The sequence below is a fragment of the Charadrius vociferus genome, unplaced genomic scaffold (genome assembly GCF_000708025.1).
Source record: "Charadrius vociferus isolate BGI_N301 unplaced genomic scaffold, ASM70802v2 scaffold758, whole genome shotgun sequence".
In the NCBI taxonomy this organism is placed as follows: domain Eukaryota; kingdom Metazoa; phylum Chordata; class Aves; order Charadriiformes; family Charadriidae; genus Charadrius; species Charadrius vociferus.
Window position 1 is genome coordinate 218856 of NW_009649934.1, and position 23896 is coordinate 242751.

At 52.6% G+C, this 23896-nt stretch overlaps 1 protein-coding gene across 1 annotated transcript; it reads right to left on the minus strand.

Annotated features, from left to right (window-relative positions):
• Nucleotides 1–11409: 11409 nt before the first annotated feature.
• Nucleotides 11410–15796, minus strand: GLYCTK (glycerate kinase). Its single transcript, XM_009891234.1, has 4 exons — nucleotides 15510–15796; nucleotides 15011–15162; nucleotides 12961–13136; nucleotides 11410–12315 (listed from the first exon to the last, which is right to left on the minus strand). Exons 1-4 carry the CDS (start codon nucleotides 15794–15796, stop codon nucleotides 11410–11412), a joined length of 1521 nt encoding a protein of 506 aa, XP_009889536.1.
• Nucleotides 15797–23896: the final 8100 nt, after the last annotated feature.

The following is a 23896-nucleotide window of genomic DNA, read 5'->3' on the forward strand; positions in this document are numbered from 1 at the left end:
AGCCGCAGCGGGGACGGAGAGCCGGGGAGAGGGATGCACGAGGGATGGCGGCTTCCTCCGATCTTCCCCTCCGCCTGCATCCGCGCTGCCGAGTGCCAGCGCAAGGTGCTGCGAGGCCCTGCCTGCCCTCTCGAAGCCGTTTGAACCCAGCCACAGGGAAAGAAGGCCGGGCGTAGGGTTCCCTCTCACCTCCCCTATTTTATTTTTTTTTCTGCTTTTAGACATGAGACATTCCTGAGCGGATATTCGCTGCCGCGGCTGGGATGCCTCCTGCCAGACGGAACTAATGGGCAATAGGGGAATTGGTTTGGGATTTTTTTTTTTTTTCCTCTCCAGTGTGTTTGACCCTTTGAGTTATTGAAAAGCCAGCTGCAGCTCAGCCCCGTAACAGCGGCTCCCGCGGCCCCCCAGCCGGTCGTTTCAGGTCTGTGGGTGGTTTGCAAACAAGTCAGCGTGGGTACAGGAGCAGCAGCTCGCACCGTCGTGTTTACTGCGGTGGGTTACGTGGTTTTGTCTCCATTCCCCCCCTCCCCGCCCCGGGATCAGATGAGTAATTATGAAAATCAGCGAAGTGTAAATTATAAAGCAAAAACCCTCTGTGAAATATTCCTAACTCTGCCCGCAGCAAAGGGTCAGCCTTCCGAGCCGGGAAGCCCAGGGAAATGCTCTGCTGCCATCCCATCGCCCAGCCACCATCCCATCACCTGCCATCCCATCACCAGCCCGACCGGCAGAAGGGGAAGGGAAGGGGAGATGGGGGTGACCTTGTGACTTCCCGCTTTGCTCCACCACCTCTCAATTTTGTCCAGGCACTGTAGACATCTCTGAAAGCTGTAATCTGCAAAGCCCTGGGGGGTTCCACACTGCTATTATCCCCGAGACAAAGAGGGACAGGCAGGCAGATTACCTTGGCCTTTATTTTTTCAGCTGGGAGTAAAGAAAACCCTTAAATGAGCTTGCTGCCAGGAGGGATTGAGCAGGCAGAGAGCCCCGAGGGCCCCAAGCTCCTTCCCTCCCCAGAAGCCACAGGACCCCATCCCTCAGCCCAGGAATGGCTCCTGCTGCCCCATTGCTCCCTGCTCCGCCGCAGAGCCCCAGGGCCAGGCGAGATTTTGGCTTGGGGCTGGGGGTCCTCTGCAGCGCCCTCACCTTCTCAGGACACGTAGCACCCAGGGATGGGGTGGCCAGGAACAACATCGTGCTCGTACCCATCTTGTGCCCATCATCTCTGTGCCTGGTGGTTGCGTTTCCAGGCTGGACCGGCGATGGGCAGAGGCAGGGCTCGCACGGCCCCATCCTGCACAGCTCAGCACCCGGGCTCCTCTCCGTGCTGGGGGCCTCATCCCCAGCCAGGCTGGTCCCGTGCCGAGATGGCACCGCCATGACGAGAGGCAGAGCCCCTCCATATGGTGGCCTTGGCCGGCTCCCAGCGCTGGGGCAGGTGCTCTCGTCTGGGCTACACAAAACTCTATTGTCGGCACCCGCAGGGTTTCCCTCCCTGGGTAGGGACCAGCGCCAACCCCTGCCGCTCTCCTCGCCCCGGCACCACCGGGAAAATGGCTTAGCCTGGCCGGACACGGCGGCGTCCTCCCCAGGGCACCCCGCCGAGGATGCTCTCCAGGCAGCCAGCATCCCGCTGTGGTCCCCTCCACCTTGAGCCTTCCCGGGCAGCCCCACTACTGACAGCGATGCTGGGGGGGTTTTGTCCACCAGCTGCTAAAGCGCTGATGGGTTTATACCCGGCACTTAATTATTTCCCCAATTGCCCCCGCCATGTGCTGGCGGCCGGCGCTGGCTGTGACCCCACCGAGCCCGACTCCCCTGCCGCAGCCTGGGGAGCTAAAGGCAGGAGTGCGCCCCACGTGGAGTTTAATTATTGGCTTTCTTCCTTAACAGAGTACATTGGCTGACCTTAATGCAATTAATTAGGGCTTAATCAACTTCTGGTGGCTCAGCACAGCACACAGTGATTCCTGCCTTTTCAGGAAGGTTTATAAGAGGTTAAAGCAGTGGAGGAGAGGTGGGATGTTGTCTGAAGGTTCAGTGGGGCTGTGGTGTTAGTCTGGGTAGAGCTGTGTTAGTTGGGTACTGGGACTAGGACTAGGCTCATGTGTCCATCTAGGCTGGGCTTGTTGCTGGAGATGCTGGTAAAGGCGAGTGGGAGGTGAGCTGGGCTTAAGGGCTGTGCCTGAGGTGGTGCCTCTGTGCGGAGTTGCCCACATCACTTGTTTTTTGGTACTGTGCTCAGCTTGGGGGTGGCTTTCTGCAGGGCTTACCCTGTGCTGAGCCAAGACTTTCGTGCTCTTTGGGTGTTCACTGCTAGTGATGGGGCTGTGGCTCGCTCCCGTGTCCGGGAGGTGGCCCCCAGGGTGCTGGGGGTGGTGTGTGGGGACCCCCTTCACTCCCCTTAGCAGGCGTTAGCCATGGAGACAAGAGAGGAGCTCTCGGTTACTGGCACTCCCTGGACAAGAGGGAGGCTCCTTCCCCTCTCTGCCCACTGGCGTTTAATAACTAACAGTGCTAATTAATATTGCAGGATGTCCCCAGCGCCCCTGGCTCTGCACCCCGCAGGTCCCGCTTGCCTTGTCTGTGGGGTGCCCCGGAGGCTTTTGGAGCCCTTAAATAGGGACTGAGGCGCGGGCGGCCGGTGTGAGGGTTTACCCGCGTGCCTCGTGTCCCCCACTGCTGGCTCCTAGGGGTCCAAGCCAGCAGGCGCCCGTTGGCGTAGCTTGTGACAGGGTGCCCCGTCCCTGGGCTGCTGGCTTCATCTGAGGATGAAGTGACTCTGCTGTGGTTTTGCAGAAAGCCCCTGGCAAGGCGGGTGTCCCCGCGCAAGCGGTGGCATCTCCCAGTGTCGGCTGCGGAGATGGGGACTGGGACCGCTGCCTGTCCCGCCATGTGCCCTCGTGTCCCAGATGCTTTGCATCCTCCCTGTGCCATCACGCCTAAGCGGCTCCTCTCCTACAATGGCACCTGTCTGCCTGTTCCCTTGGGGTCCTCATGTCCCTGGCTGTCCCCCACCCCAGGGGCTGTGCCACCAAGCCCCCTTGTGTGGGCAGCCCGGTGCTGGGACTGGGAGGTGGCGGCAGGAGCTGTGCCAGCCGCCGTTGCCGGCTTGTTTGCTTCAGTGCCAGTTCATTAATATCGAAGAGCTAATTAGGATTCTGCAGCCCTTCCCACCCGGCCGTCTCCTTCGCAGGCGGGAGGATACTTCTCGTCTGCGGGATTTCGCTGCAGTCCTGCGTTAAAAGGATTCAGCCCTGGTCTCTCCCAGCCTGGTGGTTTGTGTCCCTCTCTCTGCTCCCGGCTAATCCACGTGGCTGAAGCCCCTCGAAGCCCGGCAAACAGGAGGTGATATTTGCCAATAATCCCTCTGTTTCCCCCAGGCAGGCTTCTCGTATTACGGGTTATTAAAAAACCAAAACTCAGGCAGCAATAACTGCGGCCCTGGGAGAGCCCGAGCACAGATTGCTCCCGGTCAAACCCACCGCAGCAGAACGTCTGGAGGTGGCACGGCACGGTGTGGCACAGAATGGTCAGGGTTGGAAGTGACCTCTGGAGATCATCTAGTCCAACCCCCACGCATGGCGTGGCATGGCACAGCCGCATCTCGTGGAGCATCTCTAGGCAGAGCCCAGCCCCTCTTGTGAGTACAGAAGGGATGAGCCGCAATCCTCTTGCTCCCTGGGGAGTGTGTGGGGATTCCCATGGGTTGCAGACAAAATCCTGTTTCTCCCTGCGGAAGCTGCAGGGAGCCCTGGAGGAGGCGGAATAAACCCCGCTATCGCTCGCCGGAGCTCCCCACCCCGGTACCGGCATCCCCCGGCCTCAGCATCTTCCCTGGGGCTGGGCAGGGGCAGGTCCTGCGCTGGCATCTCCTGGGGACAGCACGGAGCCAGCACTGCTCCCTGCCACCCCTCTAGGACAAAACCTACCTCTGTTCCCAATTTTTTGCTTTGCTTTGCAAGGGTTTCAAGAAAATTTGCCCAGAATTTGGGATGCTGTCACCTCCGGGACAGGGCAGTGATGCTCCTCCATCCTTTTTCTATGCAGGTCTGGCAAAGAGCAGCCCAAAGTCTCGCTTCCTCAGGAACAGGTTTGTCCTGTGGGAAATTCAGTCCACAAAAAGATCTGTAGGTACTTGCAATTTTATTTTTTTTTTTCTGTGAAAATATCGATTTCCCTGTAAGAAGTCTCAACTGCAGCTCGAACCGTTTCATTGCATGGGTTGGGGGGTTTCCTTCTGCTTTTAAGTCAACATTTCCCCTTAAAATGTCACTCAGGGAAGGCTGCTTTTTTTTAAAGCACAAGTCTGTGATGACATTTTAAGTGGAGAAGAAAATTGCTGCTTCGTTTCAAAATGTCAACTTCGAGTGGGGTGGGTTTAGGGTTTGTGTGGTGGGTTTTTTTTTTTTTAGATTTTTTTTTTTTATTTTAGCGTTTCTCAGGAGAAAATCAAAATGGTTTCATTAGACTCAAGTTACTGTTGCCCCCTCGTCACCTTCTTTTTTTTTTTTTTAAACCCAGTTTCATTTTTGCAGCAGGGAAACTTTAGCCAGGAGAAGTCGTGCTCTGGTGGGATACTGCCCTGGAAAGGGACAACCCCGTCGCAGCCAGACCCGAGCCCTCTATGGCAAACCCTCGCCCACCAAACTCCGGTGGGGACCTGCGGGAGAGACTCCATTGCCACCGGCCGGGGCTTCGGTTGCTGTGGGAGGCAATAATGGCACATCCAGGTTTTGAAGCTCTCCTCTTTTTGCTTTCTTTCTGCCTCGCGCTCTTGGTTTTCTTTTGCGCAGCTCACCCCGAAAATTGCTTGTGCTAGATTAGGCTAGAGACTGGAGTTATCTTCCTTTTATTTATTAGGGTAATTATACCTAATGATTCACATGCTCGTGGAGAGTAATTACTCCCAAATACAGCACCGGCGGTGTTCTTACCCAGCCTGGGTACAGTGATTCACAAATGCATCTTTTTTTGTACAACTCGTCAAATTACGATCCCTTAATTGCTGATTTGGTTTGGAGGAGGTTAAGAAGCGATCGAGGACCCAGTAGCACCATCACCGTGACCAGTTCCCTCCAGTGGTGTGGCCGCCCGTGCGTGTCTCCCCCCTGCCGCACCGACGGCTGTCACTGCTCACCTCCTGCGTGGGTTTTGCTGGGATTTTGGTTGGGTCTTGCCCTTGGAGCTGTGGGATTTGTGCTTTTCGAAGAGCTGCGGTGCCCAGTCCTGCAATCGCCATGGCACAGCCCGGCCGAGGGACAGCCGGGGCTGCCCCCATCAGAGCTGCCCCCCTCCAGGGTGGGGATGACCCCTCCATCCTTCCCAAACTTGGCAGCAATGTGGCTCAACCCTCGCCTCTCCACAGCTCTTGGAGCAGGTGGGTGAGAGCTCATTAAATACTGGTGTGGAAAGCCAAACCATCCAGATTTTGCATCAAAAAAAGGCCCCTTGCTCCAAATCGTTTGGTGCAGGTCAGCTGCGAGGGATGTCCTCCTGCCCCAGGGCCTGGCAGCCCCCCTGCCTGTGCTGCCCAAGGGAGGGGACACACAGGGACCCTGCCTATCTATCGTGCAGGGTCTGCCTGGGCAGGAGCATCCCATGAGGGATGACATGCAGAGTCCAACCTGCTGAGCTGCTCCAGCCCCTGGAGAAACCTCCACCCTGGGGATGGAGGAAGGTTTCTGGGAGTCTTTTGAAGGGTGTTGATGCTTCCCAGTGCTGCGACGTTGCTTGGAAAGGCAGCCTGGAGCTTGAAGTTCCTCCTCATGGGTTAGGGGGAGCCTGGGGTGATGGCTCCACGGTGACGCAGCCCCTCCAGTGTTGCCCAAGGCGATGTCATGGTGCTTGGCTGGAGGCTGATGGTCAGCCATGGTCTCTTGGGTCAGCAACAAGAGATTTTTTTGGTGCCCTCAGCGAGGAGAGCATTACCGTGCATGGCTGCTTTGATCTTTTTTAGCTAAAAGAAGCTCTTTCCTTCTTGGTGCATGTCTGTGCCGCGTCGGACGAGCCTGCCCCTGTCCCCTCCTGCTGCAAGCACTGCTCCGGGTCTCCCATCCCACGGATGCCAGAATCGCTGCTGGGATGTGAGCAGCTTCCAGAGAAAGGCAGGAGGAGAGGAGCCAGCACAAAAAAAAAAAAAGCCTTTCTGCTGGCCACCAGTTGGCTTTATCCCCAGCATCGCTTGGGTGGGCTCCCGTGGGAGCCTTCCCCCAGGCACACCCCGGCACACGGGGCTGCCGGCGGGGGCCGCGCTGGCACCGCTCCGTAAGCGTTTACCGGGGCAATAGCTCCCCGGTTTCATTCCACCCACGTCCACCTTCTTAGCGGAGGATCCGCACTCGTTCATGCCGGTGCCTGGCCCCCTGTCAAGAGCTCCCGCAGGCAGCTGGGAGCTGCTCCTAATGGGCTGCCAGGGGATTTGTGCTCTGACAGCTGGGCGCTGACAGCTCCCTGCAACCATTCCCTCCACTCGCTGGACTCTCCTCTTCTTGGTCAGACGGTGGAGGATGCTCCAACCGCTGTGAGGAGAGGGCTGGCTCCTTTTTCTGCCTGTACCAGGTGTTTGCGATGGTGCTGGAGGGTTGTGGTAGCTGTTGCCTTGGTGGGGCTGATAAAGCCCCGGGGACATCGGTGGTGCAAGCAGAGAGTCCCCAGGCTGGAGGAGCCCCTGGAAGGTGATGTTCCAGGATGGGAATGGGCAGAGGGGCGGTCTGGGTGTACCATGGGTGAGTCTTGTCTCGGCTCCGAGGGGGAACCTTGGTTGAGGGGTCCCCATTAGCTGGGAGAGCTGGGAGCAAGTGCTGATGCCCTGCAAGACTCCCTCTCCAGCGGCTCCGGGACCTCCCACGCTTTCTCCTGGATGAAACATCGCTTGTCTTCTCTGTTTGATGCAGGGTGCCTCTGTCTCCCCATGGACCCTGCAAAGTGGGTGGGAGGAGGCTCCTGGGGGCTCCCTGGGGTCCAGCCCCATCCCAGCGGGGGCCGTGGCAGCTGCTGCAGAGGGACTGGCTTGTCACCCCACCAGCGTGGAGCAACTCGCAGCCTGCCGTCTTGTATGGCTTTTTATTCCTATGTGATTATACATCCCACTTCATATAGGGATTGAAGCCGTGCAATACGCCGGGGGCCTACGGCGGAGAACACCCCCTATACCATGGGAGCCGGCCTGGGAGGAGCCACCAAACCGAGCCCCCGGGGTGCTGGAGGAGGGACACTGGCCTCAGCCTGGGCTCTCTCCCAAATCCCAGGCTCCCCAGCCCTCTCAGGGGGCGGGTGAGGGGTGTCAAGCTGCTTTGGGGTGAAGCCAGCACAAGCCCACCCCTTGCACTGCATCCCCTTGCAAGGGCAGGACTGATTCTGCACCGCGTCTGCTGCGGAGAACCCCGGCAGCTGGGCTGATGGGCTCAGCCCAAGGGTGGGGGGTCCCTGGGGAGCCCCTTGCCTTGCTTTTGCCCCCCGCTATCCCAGGAGATGGGTGACAGCATCCCGGTGAGGGCACTGGAAGGAGGCGCTGCCGGCAGGACAGCGGAGGAGGAGGAAGAAGAGGAGGAAGAGGAAGGAGCTGGGGAACTGCGGCAGCAGCAAGGGCTGCCCCAAGCACGATGCTCTTCAAAGTTTCTCAAGAGGCCTCAGCCGCTCTTTCAAGGTTTGCGTTAAATCTGTCACATTAGCAAAAATAGTGAAAATTACCCGGCTTGCGGAGGAGATGAAAGGCAGCCCCCTTCCAATCCCTCCATAAAGGAAGGGCCCCATTAACACCTAGTGAAATATTAGCCATTAATCAGGCTCTGTGCAAAATAAAACCATCCACATTTATCATTATTGGATCCTTAATGAAGTGATAATGGGAATGCTGGGGAGCTGTGATATTAATGTCTCCTAAGAGGCAAGAGCAGAGCCAAGGGCGGCAGCCAAGATTTTTAATTTACTGCCAAAAGCTCGTGCTGTTAATAACGCAGTTACTTCTCCCGGCCATTAGCACTGTTTGGCTACGAGCAGCTGGCTTAGGAGAGCAAATCGACCCCAAACACGCCCCGGCTTTGCTTGCCCGCTCCCTGCCCAGCGGCTGGGCGTGCTTCTCCTGACGGCTGTCCCTGTGTCCCCTGCCCATGTACAGGGATGTGGCCAGGGAGCTGTTGGCCATCTCTTTCCTGGAGGCTGGCTGGTGTAGAAAGAGTTTTGCTTTTCCAAGGAAAAGGGCAGGGACTAGGAGCACCAAACCCAAGCAGCTCTTGTTGGCTTTGCTCTTTCTGTGACTTGTCTCCTCAGCTGCCAGTGCCCTGAAGCCGGGATGGTGTGGTCCCAGTATGGCCTGCACACTGGGGTCGCTCGGTGAGACCACAGTCCCACTTTGGGTTTCTTCATTTGCCTGGGTACGCTCACGCGATCCGGCACAGCTCGGGCAAGCTGCAAAGCCCTGCTTGGCTGTGGTGACTCACTCCAGTTCGCGGACGGAACGTCATTGCTCCCGGCAGGCTCCGGCAGCCCAGAGGCAAATCGGTACTTGGCAGGTAAGCAGTGCTGTTGCATCTTTAGATGCAACTGTTATCTCATGAATCCTTGCAAAACCCGACCAGTGCGTCCCAAATGTAGGCTGGCTCATGTGTGGTGTCTTCTGCTGTCAGCGAAGGGACTGCAGGTCAGAGGGAGCTGGCTTTGGGCTGGAGCAGTGACGCGCAATTCTGTGCTGAGCGTCATCCAGAGGAATAAAATGATGCCTTGTTTGTAAGGGCTGCACGCACTCCAAAGCTCCTTTCCTCCCTAGGCAGAAGATGAATGAGGTTCACCCAAGCAATCTGTCAGAAACGGAGCTTCGCTCCATACAAGTAGAAGCATCAGAAGAGGAGAGAAAAAGTGTTTCTGTAACCTGGATGTCCTTGGTCAACCTCCCCCCATCCCGTTATCTCCTCATTAGAAAAGAAGGGACAAGAACAAAACCTGTATATGGAGGCCAAGCGAATGTAGATGTGAAGTGCACTTCAAACAGCTCCATCCTTTCAACAAACCTTTTATCAGCCTTCTCTCCTCCCCAGCACAAACTCTTTTTAATCATTAGTGAAAAGTCGCTGTTTAGAAAGCAAGGACACTGCTCAGGGTACATGTGGCATTACCAGCGCAGGCATTTCCCAGGAGAAGGCAGCGAGCCCTAGCCCAAGGTCTTCTGAACTCGATGGCGACGCAGTGCAAGCAGCAGCTCCAAGGACTAGCCCGGTGCTCAGCAGTGTGGCAGGGCTGTGGGCAGAGCGCAGGGGTACGGCGGGCCTGTCACGGCATGCCCAGGCTGGCACGCCAGACCTGCTGCTGAAGATGCCAGTGACCCTCCTGCCAGGCACCCCAGCCCGAAAGAGGAGTCACTCTGGATTTCACTGGAGCAGAATTGGACAGGAACCATTAACAACATTTTGGAGCCAGATTTAGCCAGTTATCCTGGCCGCAGCCCATACTTTTTGGCTGTATCACTGCTCGTGTTGGTGTCCCTGCCGTGCTGGCATGCCGGGCACGCAGCAAAAGCCAAATGCTCTGAAACCTGCTGGCGACCTCTGGAGAAAAACGCACAGCACAAAGCAGCTTCTCCGGTGCAACCGCCACCTGACATTATGGGGGCACGGCGAGCTTTATAACGCTTGGCAGGTTTCTCCCAGCAGATCTCAAAGCTGCTTGCCAGCATGAGCAAGTTCAGGCATGTTACAGAAGACCTTCAGACTCGGAGGACAAATGAGATGCGTGGATGAGTTTAAACCACCCGGGTAAGACCAGGGTTTTGAAATCCCCAGGCTTGTGCCTTGACACCACGCCTGGGCTGTGGCCCAGACTGCCCAGCTGCCAGCCTGGCATCGATACCGGGCCCCGTGATGGTCCTGCTGATATCCCTACTTGTTAGATATTGGCTTCAAAACCCAAGGCAGGAGGTGTCGCATCCTCCTCAAAAATCCACCCTCCGATCCATCTTGGAGTGGGGTGCAGAACGACTGTTCAGTGAGACACCATGACTCGTGGTGTTGGCAGGATGGTATATTTATGTCACGAGATGAGATCAGCCACACGGAGTAGGTCGGTCTGTCTGGAAAGAGTCTGAGTCAAGCGTGTCCTATTAAATTAGGGCTGGATTTTCAAAGGAGCTCAGTTCCTACTTAGGCTCTGTAACAAAGAGGCAGATATTCAAAAGGAGTCGGACGTGTTGGGTCATACTGACTGTCCTTTGAATATCCAGCCAAAACCATCACCGTGCCTGTTGCTACAGGCAGAGCCCTTCTGAAATCCAGCCCCACTGTGGGCTCTACATCCTGGGAAACCCGGCTCATCTCTGCTTTCCCACATACTGCACTGCAGTAGGGGATGAAACTGTGATAACCACTGTGTCCTTATACATGCAGGGAAGCAGCTCCCTGTCAAAGCATGGCTCTGGCAGCTTTGCCCTTTGATCAGCTCAGCAGCGTGGGTCAGGAGAGCTGAGCGTGAAGGTTTCCTTGCCTTTTGTTCTGTGGAATTAGCAGAGTTAATCAGAGTGACAATGACTTCTGCCTCAGCGCAGAAGAAAGGTCAGTGGCTCAGGCTGGATGCGCAACTGTTTTCTAGGCGGTAGGAAAACAACACCGTCATAGCTCACAGCACACATGCTGCTGGCATAGAGGCTCTCCTGACAGGGATCAGTGGGGAAGGTGTCTGGAGGAGGACTCCACTCAGCTGGCATGCCACTGCACCTCAATCGTCCCCTTCCTTGTGCTGCACCGTGAAGGTATACCACCTTCTGTGTCACTGTGCACTGCTTTTGTGTCACACGTCTGAGATAAAATGCTGCTCTCGGCCAACGTGCTCCTTAGCTGCGCTGCTGGGTGTGCGTTGTGTTGGCCTCAGGGTCTCTGTGTCACCTTAGGCACCCTGGTGCGGGAGGAGCTGCAGGGCACTCTGCTGGGTGTCCCCTTCCCACTGTATCCCCCCAGCTGGGCAGGTCCTGTTATCGCTTTTATGTCCTTCAGTCACTGTAATGCACTTCTGTGAACCTGCAAAAGCCCCCTGGTGAGCTGCTCTTGAGCTGAGGGCACTGGAGGTGCAACAGCCACAGTGAGGGCTCTCCCCGGCAGCTGCACCACAGCCTTGCTTCCCCCACGTCTTTTAACTATAGTTGAAGCAGACACAGTGGTGGTGGCTCTCAGCAAAAGTGTTGAATGCAGCCTCTGTGTCCGTAATGTGACCTCTTACCTTCCTCTGATCCCAATTACAAGTGCTTGCTTTTGCTGTGGACATCCACTCATGTGTTTAATTAGCGGATTCTTTCTGTCAAAGATATTAGCAGCCGTGACAGCAAGCCTTAATTTAAGTAGTTTACATTGGTCTGCAGTGTTGATGCCTTCATTTACCCCCAGTCCTAATTAAATGCATCTTGGATATCTGCAGAGGGAGCTCTCATGATCTCTCCGTGGCTCTAATTAAAACGGCCTGGATGTCCATGACGTTGGTGCCTGTCAAGCCTGTCACCAGGAGGTGATGCCCACCTTGGAACTGGCTGAAGAACGTGTAGGAGTCATTGTTGCTGAGAAAGGCCTCCACATCGAGGCCCTCCTGCAGCGCCTCATCCACCAGCTCTGGGCTGCAGAAGGCCCCCGCCGCCTCCGTGGGTCCGTCCTGCCCGTCCGTTCCCCCACTGAGGAAGACGATCTCGCACCTCTCCAGGGGGCTGCTGGTCTCCATGGCCCGTGCCCTGTGCAGCCCCAGCCCCACGCGCAGGGCCAGCTCCTGGTTCCTCCCTCCCTTGCCAGTTCCTCGAAGCTGAACTGTGGTTTCTCCGCCGGCCAGGATGCAGACTGGTCTTTCAGGCTCTAATCCTTGCAAGAGCTGCAGAAACTCGGCAAGATTCAAACCTGGGATGTCTAGCTCTGCCGCCAGCTGCAGGAGATTCCCTCTCACCTTATCACCCAGGGGCCCTTCTCCGAGGCTGGCGAAGCGCAGGCAGACCAGCCGGATCAGCTGGCAGTACAGCGCAGCAACACGGCTGACTTCCCCGCAGATTGCTGTGCTCAGAACCAGAGTCGTGTAGCCCAGGCCCTCGGCTTGGCGTTTGGCCTCGTCTAAAGCCAGCGTGTTTGATCCGATGATGATGTTGCAAACGTGGGAGTAGTCTTCTGAAGCAGTGGGCTTGGCAGGAGAGCTGGACAGAACCGTTTCTACTGACTTGGGTAGGTTGTGCAGCAGGTTGTATTTGGTGAGTATCTGAAGGCAGTCTTGGACGCTGTGGGAGCTGGCAGCAGTAGGACCACTCGCTATGATGTCCAGGGGGTCACCAATCACATCAGAAAGGATGAGGCTCACCACCTACCAAGAGGAACACCTGAGGATTATTGTGGGAGGCAGAGACAGGTGGCCATGTGAGAGCCCTGGCATAAGCGCTGCTCTGAGTTACACTTGTGCCATGCCCATGTCAAAGCAGATGGAAAGAGAGGCAGATCTTGGCCCATTTTTGTTTTAAGGTCCCATGAGAGTCACCTTGCCCTTCTCCAAGTCACAGATCTAAAACATCCTTTGATGCTGATGATCACATTGGAAGATGTAACCTGTGCCACTGCACTTGTCAGGCTGGTAACCTAGTGTAGGTTCAGCGATGGCACACATTGAGAACAGTCCCCAGGGGAGCCAAGGGTCAGACCCAGCCTCGAAAGCACTGTGGTGGGGCACCAACACATTGGAAGTGCCTGCTGGGTGAGGGCTGAGGTCTGCTGACAGTGGTGTGATGGGACAGCTCAGATTTGAAGAGTCAGAATTCCCCCTTCTCCACCTCTGTCTCCTTGAGAGTTTGCATCCTCAATGAAATCTGAGCAACAGAGTCCCAGAACAGTGTGCAACGGTTGTTCACTCAGTGAGGAAAAACACCCTGCAAGCACACTTATGTCAGCTGATTAAACCCCTATTTTGAGGGCAGATGGGTGCTCTCTGGGCAAGTGGGGGCTTCCCCTCCATTACCTGTGCGGGATATGCGAGCCGGGCCAGCCCTCCACCCTTCAGCAAAGACAGAGCCTTCCGGACAACATTCAGCTCCTGTATGGCAGCTCCTCGGGAAGCCAGCATCTTTGTGAGTTCCTCCTTCTCTTTGAGGAGGATGGGAGGGATGGGAGCAGGCAGTAGGGCTGATCCACCCCCTAGGATGCAGAAGAGATGGCAAAAACATCAGGACAGCAGGAAAAGGAGGACAGGAGGAAAGCAAGGCTGTCCAACGCTTGAGCCTTTCCTCTTCCCTCACCAGTGAGCAGTGGGAAGGCAGAGGTGGTTGGGGAACTATGCTAATATCTCTGGAGAATTCAGTTGTCTTCACCAATGGGTTTTAATCGTTGCTGCCTCACAGTGTCTGCAGTCACCTACACTTCACCCAACCAATGTAACCCTCACCGGGCCTGAGTACTGCATGCCTGGAGTGTTGTGGGGATGAGACAGAAGGGACAGCAATTACTATCCCCACTACATCAGGCTACTAGTGTGTTGTCGTACCGATTTTTAAGGGCTACTTGGATGGGTGAGCAGGGAACATGGGCTCCACGACTCGCAGAGCAGCCAGTGCTAAGCAGATGGAGACACTGCTTGCTTTGCTGCCTCCATTTATTCAGGGCAGCATGTAAAAACACCAGCTATGGCTGCAGCAAGATTGGAAACTGCTGAACTGCACTCATCTAGGCCCGGGAGGAAAGGAAAGGGGGAGACAGTAACGCAAAGGACAAAGCACACCCAGAGTCCAGGGCGGTAGCCTTATTGATGGGAATCCTGTCTGATAAAAGCGGTCATTGGAAATGTGGAAAAGAAGGCAAAGAAAAAAGGTTCTAATGGAAAAGCGGAATGGATGGAAAACACAGAGTAGAAAGGAGCGAGATCTGAGCTGAGAGTGAACGCACACAGAAGTACAGTTGAAAGCTACTGTCAAAAGGCAAAGCCTGCTCAGAGGTTTGAGACAAATCAGCATCAATAAAACATGATGAGCAAGAAAAACAAATGCAAATGCCTGTGTTTCAGTCAATAGCCAGGAATCTAGCTGAGAGGCAGGAGCTGAGAGGGGGACCGGCTGCTGTGTGGGAGTGCACATGCTTAGGGAGCTGCAGCCGCGGGGAGATCCTGTACAGGATCCCTGAAGAGCTGAGGAGTCTCTTGGAGATCCTCGTAGCCAAAGGACAGGAGGAAGCCCAGGGGAATCCCCAGCAAGCGCAGCTAGATTCCAGCTGCTTGGGTGTTTGCCTAACAGCACTACTCTCTCTGCACCAGATCAGGCTCCAGCATCCACGGAGGAACAATCACTGAGCTGAGGAGACTAAAGGGTTTCTACAAAGCTGCTGCAAGACCCTGCATGCTTTTGCCCTGTGACACCCACTCACCCAGCCGAGCTCGGGCTGGTGTGATTTCACTGCATCCCTCTGATGCACAATATCCACCTTCCTTGGACAGCCAAGGGTCCAGAAGACAGGGCCTGGGGGTGTTCAGGGCTGGCCCTGCAACTCATACAACTCACTGTTTTGGAAAATGAGGGTCTCATTTCCACTAGCCGGGAAGCAGCAAAGCCCTGGGAAGGGTCAGTCCTGAATCTCAACTTACAGACTCACACCCCTGCACAAATTTGGAGCATGCAAGTCCGCCAACTGCTTGCTTCTCCAAGTCTGCATCCTCAAATGTAAGGAGGGGGCAGGAAGAAAGCGTCTCCTTGCCAAGGGTTGAGAGCAGCTGGCAGGCTGTGCCCAGAGGTGGGTGCCATCTCACAGTGGTGGCACAACCGCAGGACCCAGCCTGTGCAGCTCAGCCTTTCCCCAGTGCTGGGAGGCGGGGTGCCCACTGCAGCAGCAGGCAGCCCTGTGCTTTCCCCTGCTGCATCCCTGGAGAAAGGCTGGCGGGAGAAGGGAGAGGAAAAATCACAGAGATGCAAGTGTCAGTGCTGAAAGAGCTGTCACTGCACAGCACTCCCCTGCTGCACGGCCATGCGTGGGCAGGCAGATGGAGGTCCCTTGGCAGAGCCCATTCCCTGGGATCCCCATGCTACCTGAGATGAGCACAAGGAGCAGGTCGTCCGTAGTCAAGCCCTCAGCCAGCTCCTGGATGGCGACTGCTCCCTTCAGAGCCTCTGGGTCCGGGAGGTTGTTTTTGGCACCTTCGATGACCTGGATTTTGCTGCGCGGCTTCAGGAGCATCTCCCTGGTGAGGTAAGAGAGGCAATCACACCACCGACACGTGCACCTACACAGGCAGCCGGGCTGGCACTCAGCAGAGAAACGGGACTGGTGCACCAGAGGTACGTGGCAAGTGACCAGGACAGAGAGGTGGCCAGGGCTGGGGAGGTAGTGCATCCAGCACAAGAGAAGGCCTGTGTCACTGGTGCCACCGGGACATGATGGAAGCTGAAGACCTGGGTGGTGTGGTGGATAGGGTGGGCATCAGAGCAAGGGAAACTAGAAAGGACTGAAGGGATTCACAGCAACATCCCATGGAGGATAAATCTGGCAGCCTACCCCCCCAAACTGTCCAGACACAGCCCCACTTACTGCATTCCTGACCGCTTCAGGCACTCCTGGATGCCTAGCGGCACATTGATGATCCCCCGAACGAGGTGGTCTCCAAGGATCTCTTCTGCTGCCGCAGCCATTCCCAGCACAGCTTTGCCAAAACCCACCAGGTACAGGTCCCTCTTAATTGGAAAGGCCCGGCCCTTCACCAGCAGCTGAGGGCACCCGTCTCCCTGGAGCTTCACAGCCCTCTTCAGCATCGCTGCCGGCCGGACGGTGCCCACTGCGCTGCGGAAGAGGGACAGTGCGTGCTCACGAAGGGACATGCTGAGTCAATCTGCTCCGTGGGGTGGGCTTGTACACGCTCTGCAGACACTGGCAAGGCCTTGAGAGCTGGGTCAGCCGGCACCCTCCAACCTGCAACGGAAAGTGAGCACTAGGAGAAGAGACAGGGCTATCACAGGGAGAGTAGGGAGGCCAAAACATGAACCATGGAGCTCTAGTTCCTGTTTCCTCTAGATGAAGGTGCCATATCAGCAGCATTTTCAACTCTCTGCCCAGGCAGGAGGGAGGGAAGGACAGTGTCATATTCAAACTACCTGTCAGCTTGTGGTTTCTCTGCAATCCTATCACCTCCCACAGGGAAGGTGAGCCCTGCCAGCCAGCTTCTCCATCACTGTAGATTTGCCACTGGCAAGCCATCATTTCTATTTGCTCAGCATTTGACACCTTTCCAAACTGTGGAAGCTGCTCTCTGTCCTGGAGAGATCAGGGTATCTGGGTGGAACAGCTTTTCACTACATTAACTCCCTTCCTCGTCCTAGCCAAATGCTGATCTCATTCTCTGGCTGCGCATTGCCCCATGTGTCACAGACTTTGGAGAAACAACAGGCTTGCTGCCTGCCTGATCCTTTGCTGCTAGTGGCCACAGAGAGACCAGTAATGAAGTTTCCCCATCAAACAGCAAATGAACACAAGGCTTCACTCACCTTTATTTTTTAGTCCTCTCATTACCCATTAAAATCACATTTAGAGCCCAAATAGGACTTCAGATCCAGGTGAAGTTGCCTGCTATGTCTGTGAAAGCCCACTTGAGCTAGTCTCCACTGAGTATCAGCATTATATGCAACAGAAATGAGTGTGGACCAAAGGATCTCAACTGCTCAAGGGCAGACGCTTGTCCTGACAGAGGAAAGGCAGTCCCTGCCAGCATGCACCCATCTATTCCCTCCCAGCATTTCTCCTTCCCTCCGTTAACTGGCAGCAAGTTCACTGCTGGTTTTTCAGGATCAAAGATCCTTGTGATCTGCACCTCTCCCGCTCACAGCAATTATGGTGCAGGCAATTAAGGCAGGGTGCCAGGAGGCTGAAACAGCCCAGGCAACACACTTGATCACAGACCCATTCAAATTACCTGAGAGAGTTAATCCTCTCTCTAGTAAATGGACGTGTTTCGGTGCAAGGCCAGTGGCTGGCTTCTTCTGGGAGAGCTCACGAGTCCAGAGGTCTCTTTGTCCTAACACTCCCATAGCACTGCAAGGTGTTAATCATTAAGCCACACAAGCCTTCCAATAGCTCCTCTCGGTCTAAATCTGCCTGATTTTGCTGCAAGGACCCAAAGGCTCTGTGAAAACCTCCACACAAGCACCGTCTCAGGCAATGAAACTTGGTCGCACTCTGGAATCTATTGGACAAGGGACTTGCGGGTAAAACTATATGGAGAATCCTAGGTTTGTCAGAGAAAAAAAAACACAATTCAACGCTTAAGAGAAACAGATTTTAAAGGCAAAACACAGGGCACATAAACTACCTGTCTACACTCCCTTTAGATACTGGTCAGGACTGGCTTTTCAGTCACAGAGATAAAAGACAGTGTCCTGACCACTTTGTTACTAGACTCCTAAACTTCAGGGCAGCCGGTGCTGCCAGCAGCTTAAACCACTGAGCCTCAGCCCTCTAACAATGAGGGCCAGAGTAACCGTACTAACAAGTCAGCTGTACACCTCTCGAAGGAACTGAGATTAGCATCTCCGTTCCCAGCAGGTCTCCGATTCACCTGGCAGCACAGCACAATCAGAGGAAGGTGTTACAAAACAGAGGTGCATCACGCCCCAGGTCGCCTCATCTGAGCTGCAATACAGGGTTTGCAGAAGTAGTTGGAGAAAAAGGCTTAAATCGAGCCAGGGGAGTTTAAGAAAATAAAGCCTCAAAGCTTTTAACAGGCTCTGTCTCTGCCTTGATGTTTCTGTGCGTGGCTGACCCAGAAGACCAGGGGAATTGAGCACAACCAGACCTGCAACTGTGGCTCCTGTCACATGTGCCCTCCTGGCGGTTCCGCTCAGCTCCAACTCCAGACACGACACAGCAGGCGTGAGTTGTTTAAAAGCAATCCTCTTCTACTGGAGCTGAAAAAAATAAATGAACTTAATTCATCTAGCACTTGTGTACATACTGCTAATGCTTGCTCTGGAAAGCATTTCACTACAATAGCAGGCATGTAATCTGTTTTCTGCACTCTGAACTCAGATTATATTTTAACCACTGAGGCCTGATCCAGAGTCTGTTCAAGTCAGCATGCATTTTTCCATTGCTTCTAAGGATTTTAGGGCACACCGCCTGATACTTATCTCAGTGCACAGGTGTAAACGCAGAGTAAACCCAGCGTAAAACCCCCCTGCAATCAGAGGTTATCCAACTTTACACCAGCGCAATGGAGAGCTGCATTTGGCACAGACCCATTTAGCTTTGGAGGGCTCGGTGTGTAACTCTGCTCCTGTCAGCTCTGATTAGACACGCAGGCTCACTGGAGGCTCCCCTTGGAATGGGGGTGCTGCTAATGATGCCACAAATCCACTTTTATGTAATTTATTTACACAGTCTAAGGCACTGGGTATGAAAAGTCATCAGGGAACAGCTATAAATCAGTGCTATGAAATCCACTGTAGATATTAACAAAAAATAAAACTCCTACTCATTTTACTAGGGCTTTAAAAACAAGATCAAGAGAACGGAACATCACCCCACACTGAGGAACAGGCAGTCATGGAAAGAAAAATAATCAAAATGGCAGCTCTCAGACGACCTCCACGGACAGTGGCTCTAGAAATGATGTAATTACCAGTTAGCTGCTGCGTCTTGCACGTGGGAAAATTACATCCTCACATCCCTGCATTTTCCTCTTCCCACAGCTGGCTGGGAGAAGGGGCTGATGATGTGACTTACATTCCTTCACACGCTAACTTGTTCCCCAGTTTCTCCTGGAAATCACATAAGGATGAATGAGCCCTCTTCTATACGGATGTCAGATGACACGCTATAGGCACTAGTGGGGTCGGGTTCTACACCTCCCCTTTGTCCCTACTTGGGATAATCTGGAGTTGGGCTTTAGTCTTTCGGAAAGTTTTCTAGAAGTTTGCACTCATCTTTGGAGGAAAATGATGCTAAGGATTGCATGTTTCAAAGAGAGCAGGAGGACTGGAAGGGGTTTAGATTAATGCCCTGTAAATGAAAACTTCCTCAGCTTTCACTGATGAATAATGTTCACCATCTACGTACTTGTTGGCGTGCCTTACCATCATAAGCTCTTTCTTCATAGGGCTCCTCCTAAGCCTGCAGAAACTTCCACTGTTAAAACTCTCACAACAAGAAGCAGCGAAACCCCAGCTCCTCATTTTCACCATCTCTGAGAAAGAGGGAGGGAGAGGAGCTGGACTGTGATAAAATACAGGCAAAGTGCTCGTATGCATTACCTTTCATTAACTTTTTAATTAAAGCAATTCTGCAGGCAAGGAGCCAAAGTTAGAGGGAAACAGAAACAATCCAGCACTAGGGGCAGACATGTGGTAAGCTGCCAGGTAAATTGGATGGTGGCATGAGACCAAAAGCATGGACATAGGGGGGCATAGTCTGAGCCATAAACTTGGAATCACACTGGGGAGGAAAAGAGTGAACAAATGAGCTGGCCATGCCCGTGCAGTGAGAAAAACGAGCCATAATCTCGCTCCATGGCAGGAGCCAGAAAAATATTCCCTTCTAGGGGCCAGTCTGCCATCGCTGGGCAGAGCTGAGCAATTCCAGGTGCTGCGGTTGGAGGTTTGTTCAAGGGTTTGCATCACGGGCTTGTGGTTTTCTTGAAGTTGCGGCAATTGAGCTTGTTGCAGGCCAACCCAATCACACATTCCGAGCATTTCAGGTGCTGCAAGATCGGAGGATGCTGTGTATTAATGCTCTGGGATGGCCAATTTAACTGAGATCTTCAGGGGTCTAAGGCAGTTTATTTTTAATGTCATCGGGACTTCTCTGGATTTTCCCCAGTGTGGCAGTGATTGGTGGCAGGCCCACCGCATATAGGGTCAACTCCAAAATCCCTGAGGGGCTTGGAAAAAATTTGAGATGGCAGTGGATCAAACCCCAATTGTTCGAGGATAATTTTGAGCTTAAGCTCTAAAAGACAGATTACATCTTTGTTACAGCAGTAAACTACCAGACACAGCAAGTTTTAACAGTGTCTCTTGCTACTCGTTTTTCTTGCTACATGACTTTCTTCTGGCCTCTTGGTACATAAATTACCGTTAGACTCACCGAGGCTTACCGCTTCCATTTTTCAGGCATTACCATGGGAGTTTACCTATGAAGTACAGCAGAGCGGAGATTTTACTGCCTTAAACTCCCATGTTCCCACTTACTGACACATCTTTTCTATCATTTGATATATCAACTCTAATTCGCCTGGCGAGCCCTGCTCAAACTCAAACTTGCTGCTCCAGATGGTCCCAAAAGCATTACGAGAAAATTTTCCAGGAGATGCACTGAACCCAGGAGGAAAACAAAGCAGCGAAGGTTTGTTCCAAGTGACTATTCTGGGAGGATTAGATGGGGGATTTTTCAAGACTAATCTCTTTAAATGAAAATTTCAGAATTTGATTAATTTTTTAATCTGCACATGGATTTGCATAAAATTACCGCACTGCCTCATTCACATTTTGTAAAAGAGAAAATGCCTGCAGCTCGGATGGGCCAACTCATCACTGGTCAGCTGTGAAGGGTCGGATACATAAGTGGGTGTGCAGGGATAGGGTGAAGGGTTCTTTTGCCCTTGCTCACTGTGGTGCTCCTGCATCCGTAACTGGGAAAGAGGATGATGATGGACAGAAGCAGTATGAGGAGACCAGGGAGCCGCACAGAGGATTTGCTAGGCAGGCAAGGGAGAAAGTAGGATGGAGTCTGAATACCTTTGTTTCAAGAATATGCTGAGCTCTGGGAAACCCAGGAGTCCTAATTTCCAATACATGGCTTTCTATATGTTTCTCGGAAAAGAAATATGTTGCTCTCATGACTGATTTACTCACCAGGAGAGTGTCAACAGGGTGTCTTTGCCTTTGATGGGGAATGTAGCCTAAGGCCAAACACAGGGAAGATAAGTGTTCTGTTCAGCATTTTATATATATAGATCAGTATCATTAGTAAAAAAATTAACTGGATTTGACATATGCATCTTACTAGTTTTTCTAGGTCACACTCCCTTCACTCCCTATATACCTTTTGGAAATGATTTTCCCATGCACTGGGGATTGCAGGGAAGAAAAATTTTTCACTAAAAAATCTTTCTGTAGCTCAACACAGAACAGTACTACCCTGAAGCCAAGTCCATGCCAAGTCTACTTCCTTTCATGATGTAATTTCTCAAACTCCCTATTCTGAGTCAACTTGCAATCCAAGTTGAGAGTCATTTAAAATACAGGAAAGGATCGTGGTATTCTAGAGAAGATGAAAAGTTGCCAGCCACGAGGACTGAAATAATAGAAAGGGGTCAAAATTCAGTACTGCAAAATACAAGGTCATGCTCTTTGGGATTAATAGCAAAAAATTATGAGCTCCTCAGTTGGAAATAACATAAAAGGAGAAAGAGCCAGGAATATTAATCAGTCACAGGATTACAATTACAGCTGCCTTCTAGGCTGAGACAAGAGGCTATGGGAAAAGCGGAAAGCGGCAGATGTAATCTCCTTGACTTTAGTGAGGTTTTTCACACCGTTCTCACGAACACACTGAAGCAGTGTGGGCTGGGCAAACACACTGTTAGACTCGCTGAAGAACAGCCTGACCACTGGGCTCACAGAGTAGAAATCGGTGGCTCAGGGGCCAGTTGACAGTTGGAAATCAACAGGGACTCTTTTGGGGTTTGTGTCACCCTACGGCTTCATTCGTGACCTGGAGGGTAGCGCAGAGTGTCTAATTTGGGGGAAGTGCTGACGGAGCCGCCCTCCAGAGAAACCGTGATAAACTCAAAGTCAGGGCCAACAGAACAGAACCCTCATGACACTCAGCAAGGAGGAGTGTGAAGTTTTGCTGCTGGGGCAGGATCCCCATGCATCAGGGCAGGCTGGGAGCCAAGTGGCGTAACCAGCTAAGGAGCAACCTAATAGCAGCTGCAACTACTTGAAGGGTGGTTATAAAGACAGCGGAGACGAACCCTTCTTGGTAGTGGCAGAAAGTATAAGAAGGAGCAAAGGCCACAATTTTCAAGTCAGGACATTCACATTGGACATTAGCAAAAAGTTCTTTATAGAGAGGGTGACACAACACTGGATCAGGCCACTCGGAGAAGCTGTGGTCTCCATGCTAGGAGGTTTTCAGGATTTTGCTAGATAAATCCACAGCCAGGCTTGTACTGGTGACAGTCCTGCCCTGAGCTGGAGGGTGTAGTAGGCAGCTCCAGAAGTCCCTTCTCCCCACACTTCTGTGATTCCATGTTGTAACCGCAGGGACAGGGTTTGATTCTCCAGAGCATCATGCTTAGTTTCAAGAACCCATAAAGAGATGGCAAGTTGTAGGAAACACGTCCTTCACACAAGCCTTCAGTAATAACCATTACCCACTGAGAATCATGACTCCCAGCGGAGTCCAGCAGAGATATATTCACCTGAGCAGTGTTGTATCCAGAAGCATCTCTCTGAAATTCACGTCCGCCCATCCGAGCAAGCACAGGTCTGTCTGTATTGTGCAGGTTACAGTGGTATCTAATATAGAAATGCATAGGTAGAATGACTGCATTTGATCAATATTACTCAAGCAGCAATTAAACATTTTTTCCATTAACTAGTTTTGCAGGGGCATTATCCATAATTCCTACTTAATGTGACATTTTGCTAGGAGATCCAATTATCCTGCCAGATAAATTCCAGCTTGGTATAAACTGACAAACTAAGTTCCAACGATTAGGGAGAAAGGCAGAAGAAAGAATAAAAAGGGAGTGACAAAATATCAAATCAACAACCCACGGTGTTATACAACTCTAAAACTTAGCTAAGTATTGTAGGTGTTTTGAAGTAAATTGTCTTATGATGGTATTGGTGAGTCACCTTCAGGGCCCACATGAGATAATCCAGGCTTTGATCATGCAATTTACAGTGTGCAAAGAGGTATGCCATTCTGCGCTTCTCTAAAATCTCTCATCACATGAAAACCAATTGCAGGTTTTGAACTGACCAGCAATGGGGTGGCTGACCCTGAGACCCTCGGAAGTAACAGAGGTGTCTTTTGTTGAGTCTCCCTACACTCCTGTGTGAAAATCTTGTCTCTGTTTCAAACTAAAAATCGGTGAATCATTCCGATGAGCCAATCCCATCACAGCATGGGAGGGTGAATCAGGTTAGGTGTCTAAACCTGTAACGGTGAGCTGTAGTAAGCAATCAGCAAGAGCAACTAATCTCAGAAAAGGCTTTCGTTTCACTAAATCGTATGTGCACATAAAATAATTAAGCATGTTTGAATGACGTGCAAGCAGACCTTTGACAGTAGTTCCCGGCCTTACTGTTGTTTGACCACAGGAGGGCAATATTATTCTAAAAGCAAAATTGAACTCTATTCCCGAGACTGTGAAAAGAAAATGCAATTAACATTTATGAAGCCATTTATGGTTGGTTTGTTGTTTTGTTTTGGTTTTTTTTTTTTTTTCCTTTTGATTCTGAGCTTCTGGGGCACCAAAATGACAAAAGATCCGGTGTTCTTCTAAAATGAAAATAGCGTGGTGCTGGAGATCTTTGGGGTGTGTGTGTGTGTGGGGTGTAGATTCTCACAACTACTGTTATGCTCCAGGAATAACTTTTTTGAGGTAAGAGATGTACAAAACCATGAACGCAGAGCCTGCTAGCAAGATTCATGATAAATAACAAGTTCCAGGGTGCCTGTATTGGAGCAGCAGCAGCCCCAAAGGCCGAGACGTCTTTCCCAAAGGTTTAGCGTGTGCCGTTCATCTTTATCCGTCGCCTTACACGGTGTAGGGCTGTAGTGCTACAGCTGTGGAGGCCGCTTTTTAGAATAAAAAAACCTTTTCTGACTTGGAGGCCGGTTTTTAGAATTACAAAAAAAATATATATATATATATATACCGGGACGTAAACCCGTGTGATGCTGGAAGGGAGAGC